The sequence below is a fragment of the Etheostoma spectabile genome, chromosome 20 (genome assembly GCF_008692095.1).
Source record: "Etheostoma spectabile isolate EspeVRDwgs_2016 chromosome 20, UIUC_Espe_1.0, whole genome shotgun sequence".
Lineage (NCBI taxonomy): Eukaryota > Metazoa > Chordata > Actinopteri > Perciformes > Percidae > Etheostoma > Etheostoma spectabile.
The window spans coordinates 7,817,592-7,826,115 of record NC_045752.1 but is presented as its reverse complement, the minus strand read 5'-3'; the positions used below and the strand labels follow the sequence as shown (position 1 = coordinate 7,826,115).

The 8,524-nt window shown below is 37.4% G+C and overlaps 2 protein-coding genes across 2 annotated transcripts in view; one reads left to right on the top strand and one right to left on the bottom strand.

Moving 5' to 3' along the window:
• Positions 1-1,290: 1,290 nt before the first annotated feature.
• On the bottom strand, positions 1,291-3,595 carry znf593 (zinc finger protein 593). Its single transcript, XM_032501330.1, has 4 exons — positions 3,318-3,595; positions 2,903-3,110; positions 1,805-1,867; positions 1,291-1,667 (listed from the first exon to the last, which is right to left on the bottom strand). Exons 1-4 carry the CDS (start codon positions 3,373-3,375, stop codon positions 1,541-1,543), a joined length of 456 nt encoding a protein of 151 aa, XP_032357221.1. The 5' UTR covers positions 3,376-3,595; the 3' UTR covers positions 1,291-1,540.
• A 1,066-nt stretch (positions 3,596-4,661) lies between these two features.
• Positions 4,662-8,524, top strand: part of rlf (RLF zinc finger) — a 21,167-nt gene continuing 17,304 nt past the window's right edge. The window contains exons 1-2 of the mRNA XM_032501327.1: positions 4,662-4,915; positions 6,602-6,756. Coding sequence (XP_032357218.1) covers positions 4,736-4,915; positions 6,602-6,756 — 335 coding nt within the window. The 5' untranslated portion in view covers positions 4,662-4,735. The remainder of the gene's footprint in view (positions 4,916-6,601; positions 6,757-8,524) is intronic.

Below are 8,524 nucleotides of genomic sequence, written 5' to 3'. Positions count from 1 at the left end.
TAGGATTGATAATATCCCTACACTCACCTTGTCACACATCCTCTTTTATATGGATACTATAGATTTGTTAGTATCAGATTTAGTCAATATGATTATTCTTCTTGGTAAATAGCATATTCACTTCAGTAAGTGGAGATGAAGACATCCTTTTTTTGGTTTATAAATGATTTTAAACTGTTTTTTCCTCGCTAAAAAAGATCAAGTCAAGTAATATTGCAAGACAAATGTTTAGTAACATACTGTATAAAGGAAACTACTGTTTTGATTAATCTCTCCTTTGTGCTGCTATAAATGTAAATTTTATTTTCTCAAGCCTTTCTGTTTTTCTAAGTATCTCCCCCTTTTTGTTTTGTTCTTTTTTGTTTCTTATACTCGGGTAATTATTTCTTACATTGACATTTGTATCGTATATGCCTAGCCTTTTCCCCAACAACAGCATTGTATGTTGTTGCCTTTGTAAATCTTTTTTTTTTCTTTAAAAAAAGTGTTGCCTTGTTCATCCCAGGAATGTCTGCTAACAAGCCTTAATTATGTGGTTCTCTTCAAAGGCCCATTGCTACGTTTTTTGCAGGTTCGTGTCTACTTGTGGAAGTTAAAGCTTTGCTTCATGTGGACTACCCTTTTCAACATTTTCAGCATTTCAACATGTCCATGTTATATATTATAGTGACAATACATTAACTTCAATTATATCTTTTTAGAATTTACATTCTACATATAGAGGAAATATTTGGGCAGAAACAAAGGGGGCTGGCTCCAGCTTGATTCAGACCTTCTGTTAGACCATTACAATGCCAGAGAGAATCACTGAATCAATTATTTCCATAAATTAGATGTTGCCTATAATGAGGAATGGACCTACGGACTCCAACCAAAATTCACTCTTTAAACCTTTCAGTCATTACCTTAATTTTAAAATCAAGGCTATGCGTGTGACCCCTTATTTTAGGGTATGACTATAGGACAGGAGTGGTGCAAAGTTTAACTAAAGAGTGTTTCTTCTTTACAATTGTTTCATCTAAGACATTAGGCTGGTTATAAACCTCTCAATCAATGTCAACATGAGCAGTGAGAAGGAAATGACAATTTAGCCTATTGATCAGGTTTGGGCATAAGTGTCCAGTTTTCACAAGAACAAAAACAAAAACTGAAGAGTCAGGGAAAAATGAAATAAAATCAGGTGCCAGAATTTTATTTCCTGAAACATCTTGTCTTATCTTGAGCTCTAGTCATGGGGTCCTAACCCTAGAAACTTAACCAGTGTCTAGTTCACTATGAATGCAATCTAAATCCACTCTATGGTATAGTTTATTAGCAGTTGTACACATACTCAATATTTACATCGGTACATGTTGCATTACATTACCCAGTATAAAAGGTAAGGCTTTCCTGATTCTGGCGACAGCCAGAAGTCCAACAGCTGTACCGAGTCAGACGAATTAGGTGTGTCACATAAAAAGCGTTTAACAATGCACTCATCAACATTTGTGACAGCAAAAGAAAAAAAGAAGCATTCTTCATTTAGTAAAGTAAATTCTGATTAGTCCATGTCCTCTTCCACTGTCTGTGTCTTCACTTCCACTGTTTTTGGAGCAATGTATGAGCCCATACCCGCTGCTCTCTCTGCCTCTGCCTGTGTGTAGGGTTCCTCTCTGAGCAGTTTCAACCTGGATGGAGAAAGAAGAGGTAAGCTCTGATCCTTGGCAAGGATACTTTGCCACTATACAGTTATAGGTGACAAAAAGTGGGTAATTAATTATCCAATAAATATGAGTGTATAATATATGAATACATGGTGCCTTACCGTTTCTTGTGCCCTTTAGTTTTGAAGTGCTCTTTTAGGGATCTCATATCCATGAAATATCTCCTGCAAGACATGATGTGACAAAGTGTAAAGCATACCTGCAACATCCTGTTTTACTATAACCTTTCTTTAATCAGGTGATCTCAGTAAGACCAAGCTCTCTTTTGCAAGAAAGACTTGAGTACAGCAGAAGAAATAAGATCGAGGTATGACACACAACAAAACACAGAAAAAATACATTGCTGCAAAGTTCCAAAATTAAAAGCTGCAATTCACCTAATGGGATGAGACTTTCAGGATTTGCATAATATTCTGTAAATTCCAGTGTCCAATATATCTGCTGCAGTTATTACATTCTTGTCACTTTGCAGACTCAAATTATAAATACAACCTTAAGATGTTTTTGTGTATAGTATCAATCCTTACTACGACCATGGAATATTGTTGTAATCCAAGATGTGTTGTGTTCTATATGTTCAGTATATTTAGTGTTCTTTGTTATGTTCCCCCCCCCTCTCCTCTTTCCGTATTCTTTCTCTTGAAAATCAACAAACATATTTTCAACAACAACAAAAATTATTAATACAAAATATAAAATCAAATAAATGATACTGTATCATTATGGACTAAGATCATAGACCGTTAAGTCTATGATTAAGATACACAGCAGTATATAAAGTAGTTAAGATTAGCACCACGTTTACCAGCTGCATTAGTAATGCTTACACATTTAATGCATCACTAATTGGAATCTAACCCATATTATTCTGAAATGTGCTATTCTGCACTATGACTACTTTTACTTTAAGTAAATTTGAATGCCAATACTTGTGTACTTATACTAAAGTACGTTTATGAAGCTGTGCTTTTTATTTGTTAACAGTGTGAATTTACACTGTGATATTGCTCCTTTTAAAGACCTGAGTACTTCTTCCACCACTGGCCCGTTCAGCTCATCAATCAGCGCTACATTTTTAAATTCTAATTAAATATGCCCACTAGCAGGACTTATCTTGATAATTTGATGGAGGAAAGCTTAATTTCAGTTAGGAAGCCACCCTATTCAATCCCTCTTTTAAGGCAAACGGGTAAACTTACGCGCAGTGTAAGCAGTAGTGTTGTGCACATCCTGTCACATCGTAGTCCACCTCCTGGTTTAGCAGCTTGGTTGCTGTGTCAGGCTTCATGTCTGAGTGGATCTGGTCCAGGTCTTTAGTCCGGCGCTTTGTCTTCCATGTCTTTGAAATGTGCTTCTTCTTGTCACTTTTGTGGTTTCCTACTTGTTTGGATTTCCCCATGGTTGATCCTGGTAACGTTACGCACAGCACAGAAAACACATATCAGCCAACTTAGACGTTTTAAAACCGAAATTGCTATTTTGTTTCACCAAATCGGGTCTTGTGAAATAAAATGTGTGCCTATCCGAAATTCTCAACTCAAGAAATACAGTGATGTATCATATTTACTTCTAAAAGACACGTATATACCCATATATCAAGTTAGCTTTGCCTACCTTTCCCACGTGTGGCAGAGAAGGATGAATTGCATTTCCGGGTCAAGAAAGGATACATCTACTCACCTGTAGAGGGCGTCAAACACCATTATTTTTTGTAAGATTTGACAAGTCCAGGTAAAGTGGTCATCATTACAAAGCTGAAGTTGGCATCCGATTCACCGCTTCCGATTTGGCAGTTAGGGGGAAATTTAAGGGCAACTTGTAGATCACATTAGAACAGGTCCACATCCCAAACCACTGTCTTGTCAAATTTGAACCAAATTATCCCAGAGAGGCTAAAGATTCTTAAACACAGTTCTACATTTGTGAAAACTTTATTCTATTTGTAAAAATCCAATAAAGGAATAGTTCACTTATTCTTATGTGTCGTATATGGTCTACATATGAAAAAGAACATGGCAATTCTCCTTTTTTGACCTTTCGCAAATTGAATAAAGTTTTCACAAATCTGAGACTGTGTTTTTAAGAATCTTTAGCCTCTCTGGGATAATTTTGTCCAGATTTGACAAGTCTAGGTATAGTGGTTTTGTGTCTGGATCTGTTCTAAGTGGTCTACATATGAAAAAACTGTCCAATCTCCCTTTTCACAAATAACACAGCTTTCACAAATCTGAAACTGTGTTTTTAAGAATCTTTAGCCTCTCTGGGATAATTTAGTCCAGATTTAACAAGACTAGGTACAGTGGTTTTGGATCTGGACCTGTTCTAAGTGGTCTACAAGTTTCTCAACTGCCGAGTCGGAAGCTGTAAATCGGAAGCCTCCTTCAGCGCTGCCTCGTACAAAAAGAGTGAAAAGCATTAAATTCTCAACAATAGTTCACAGTTTGATTGTTTTGCTCAAAATTATTTGCACACGTTTGTTTTCTACGTGAAAAAATTGTAATGTCCTGATTCCATTTTAAAGGATTAATAAAGTGATTCTTGATTATTTCTTTTCAAAGTGGAGCAGAATCTTTGTGGCTGAGCCCAGGTAAATTATTGTCAATTGCTGACATGTTACCTTCCCGTGCTCTTCGAACTGTCCAATATCAATATGTTGATTAGAAACAAAAGGCTGTATAAAATTAAAAAAAGGAAAACCTGTAACACATGTGTATTTATGTAGGCCTAGTTATTTTACATGAATGATGAAACATCAGGATAGCAAGAAGAAGTCTAAAGAAAAAACACATATAAATCCTTAACATTCTGATGGCAAATTGAATTGATGTTCAAACTAACCAAGTGTTGCATTAAGAATTAAGAATTAAGAATTAGGTTACTAACAACAACAGCCTACAAATAATCATACCGGTCACATTTCTACAAGTCCCAATTTGTTTTAAACATGCATTTTTTGACTTCTAAAAACATTCCGACAGCACTTGAAGGCGGCGTCAGTCTGCACTGCATACGCGCCGTGGCGGAGAGCGAAGATGGCGGAGAATAATGTCGAACCAGAGCAGTACTGGAGCGACCGGGCCTTGGACACGGCCGAAGACACTCTTGTTGCAATGGAAACCCTGTTGGCCACACTGAGAGCCTTTGAAGACGTACTCAGGCAACAAGAAATATCCATAGCATCTTCCACGGAGTACTGCGACAACTTCTGTCAGGTACTGTGTAGCTACATGCAATATCGAAAATACCGTTAGCTTAGCGTGAGCTCACCGAGGGTTGTTTTTCCTTGTAGGCTGCAAGCTACCTAACTAACTAGCTAGCTAGCTAGCTAGCTAGCTAATCTGCGACGGCTGCTGGCCTGCTAGCTACCTGGTCAAGTTTAGTTTTTTCATAACCAGGGAGCTAATAAACATTGTACATTTTTTGTTCATATTCACGTATGCATATAATTTCACGCTAAAACAATAAACTTAATTGTACTGGGGCTAATGCTAATATACAGTGGCAGATGTATGTTCCTGTTTGCTGGTTCAAGTTGTTACAGTATGATAATTCATACAGCTCGTTTAGCTCTGTCTTGTTTAAAAACATACTGGCAAAACGGAAAACATAACAGATGCATCCACATGTCATTACCACAGTTTACACCTAATGCATAATTGCTTGTGTGTTGGGCGGGGCAGCATCGTGTTATGTTTATCCGAATTTACTCATTTGTGGCTAGTGGCGACTGCGAAATGTCATTTTGGTCTTTTTCGAAAGTTATAACATTCGACAAATCAACATATGGGTTTCTAGCTACTGTATCTTAGGTTCTAGTGTCGAATCCTCCGCAGCCAAGCTCTTTTTTTTTTTTACATTAAAATGGAATGGCAATGTTGCGGATGTGCCGTGTTGTATTGTTTTCACTTATTAACTAACAAAAGGAGAGGCGCTCTTTTCTGATTATCCTCATTTCTAATATCAGATTACAGCAATAACTAATTTAATGTACATAACTTAGTATTTAAACACTTAAAGATACATGTGGTCATTTACTTTTAACTTCCACTCTGTTTAAATGTAATGCTTTTTTGTGTGTAGATATTAAACAAAAAAGTTTTGTGCTGAAGTCGGAAGTAGTCTGAATGTAGTTAGTACCTTTCTTTAACTGTCTATGGTTATGTGTCTCCAGGGTTGATACCCTATTCTTGGCTCCATTTGAGAAGGCACCATATATTTAGACTAAAGGGAATTAATTTAGTGCTTCTGCAGACACAAGCAGCAACCGGCAAGGGTCATGCTGTCTGGAAAACGGGACTCCTGGGATGTTTGTAGTAATGATGGTGATGTAATGTGTGGAGCAGCAGGCTACACACTGGTGACACACCGATGTTGACTCCTCTGTGCCTGGGGACAGTTGACCGCAAAGACAATGTTTACTACAAACAACACTGGAGTCAATAAGGGAACATTAACAGTTTTCTGTACTGTATTATTTCTTGTTATGTGTAACTGTTTTTGTTAGTTAATTTAGAGAAATGCATTTTTGTTTGTCTATTGTTTAATGAAGAAAGGAAATGAAGCTTGCATTCATTGCAAAAAACACATTAGAGTAGTCTTAAAATATTTAGTCAATGTCTTAAAAAGTAAGAACATGCAACAGTACACATGTGTCTCCATGAGTCAGTTCTTGTTGTGCATGTTTGCTCAATATTGAAGGTTCTGGGTTATCATATGCTGTACAGTCAAGTCCCCTGAGGCCCAATCAGGAGTGTCTCACATCAGACAGTGTCAGCTGGGATCAATCAGGTTTAGAGTGGTATCTCCCCCAGGGAGAAAGCCCCTGTTTCGCATCCACAACTGTATTTTTTTATGTTTTTAAATTGTTTGCATTTTGTGATGTTTGTGTGTGTTTATAGGCACTGATGCACTATGCTGGGAGCAGGAACTCCATGGAGCACGGTCTGCCTCTTCTGGAGGTGTACTGCCTGTCCATAAACTGTTTTGGTGCGGCCCGATCTCACCTCACTGCAGAGTCCGACAGAGTGGCCCTTGTTTTGAAGAGACTAGCTTTGTGAGTAAAAAGTGACTTTACCCCTTGTTGACATTAGAAGTATTTTCAAACAAAACGAGACTAGGTTACTCCTCCTCATCCCGTCCCATCCCCCTCCCTTCTGTGCTTCTGCACACTAACCCCCCCCCCCCCCCCCCCCCCCCCCCCCCCCAAATCTTTCTCTTCGTTTATTGGCTGGAACACTCTTTGTGTATGCTTCGTGGTGCAGGTGGGCGCATTTTGTTTTGGTTGTCGTTTGTAGACCTTGGGCTGTCTACAGAGAGCGCATTTTTTTACAGTGTATTCTGGGAACAGGCAGCTTGCAGATAGTGAGGAGATGTTTGCTTTATGTGACAACAAGTGTTGAAGCCTAAAACAGGCGTGACATCGCTTAGAGCACATTTTTAAGGTGGAAAGATCAGCTTATTTAGTTATTGAATCTTTAATAGCCTGGCAACACATGCAATTATTAGTGTGCCTCATGTAGTCTTAATTCAGTCATTTTCTCCAGACGTTTAACTGAGGATGTACAGTACATCACTAGAGTTACTTAGACAGCAGTATGCACCCTTCATATACATATACCATATACCTGACTGGATGAATACACAGCTAGCTGGGTTGTCATTTGTCTCTTTACCCAATTTTCAAATTTCCAAAAGTGTTCTGGAAATGTCGGGTTTCTCAAAAATATCCACGAAAGCAAGTTTCTAAATTAATAATAAAGTCAAGTGTGAGATTCTTTTTTTTTTATTATTATTTTTTTTAATATATAAAGAAGTACTCATCATATACAGTATGAAATAGCTGTGTTGTGGGTAATGGAACAAATTGCTGGTGTTTCTTCCGAAAGCTGTAACCTTAACGTTTTAATCAACAGTAATGATTCCAAATCCACTAGCTCTGTTATAAATGAGTTGACAAGAAGCACACAAGTACTGACAGTGATGGGCTGTAATTTTGGGTTAGATGTGATTTTTGTTCTATTTAAAGATACATTAAAGGATTCACGCCGCTAATGACAGCTTGTCTAAAGGAATTTACTTACCATTTACTGACATATAGGCTTGAAACGATCCCTCGAGTTACTCAAGTAATTCTATTACTAAAAATGATCAATGCGAATTGTTGTTGCATCAAGGCTTCGTGTAATCTGTTTATTAATCTATGTATGTATGTATGTTAGGGCTGCACAATGTGAGGAAAATATCTTTTGACTGATAATGCGATTGCGATATAATTGGCACCTAGAAATTGGCATGGGGTACTTTCCATAAAATCATCTCTCACTGCAAATCAAACCAGCTATTAGGTTAACTGAAATAAAACCATGCTAATCTTTAAGTATGGTGAAGGGTATGTGATGATGAATGATACATTTTAATTCCAAAGGGTAAAGGAACTTTACCAGGATGCATAGTATCCTGGATTCATGAAATAACTGTCCTTTTAAAAATAAAAATCTGCCTGCTTTTATGGGAATTTAACATAGGTGTGTGTATATACTTATGCCCACTGTATTTTAAGGAAGAACATTTATTTATTTACGATACAGTATTCATTCACAAAGAAAATTGGTGTCCTTAAAGGTTGGATTTTTCCCCCTCATTTTTTAGTTAAGGCATTAAGATCAATTTCCAAAAGATTTTTTTTAGTCAACTTAATCAGGGGTTTGTGTCTGTCTTAAGGTAGTATCACAGACTGTAGTTGAGATTTATATGTCCAGACTTACTTGCAGTTTTACCTTCTTCCCCATCTCAACAGGGAGTAAAGGCCGTTATCTGGGGGG

Coding starts and splice junctions, on each gene's coding strand:
- znf593 (XM_032501330.1), bottom strand. CDS start 3,375: ATGTATCCTTTCTTGACCCGGAAATGCAATTCATCCTTCTCTGCCACA. Junction 1,868..2,902: donor CACTACTGCTTACACTGCGC/GTAAGTTTACCC, acceptor CATGTCTTGCAG/GAGATATTTCATGGATATGA. Junction 1,668..1,804: donor ACTAAAGGGCACAAGAAACG/GTAAGGCACCAT, acceptor TTCTCCATCCAG/GTTGAAACTGCTCAGAGAGG.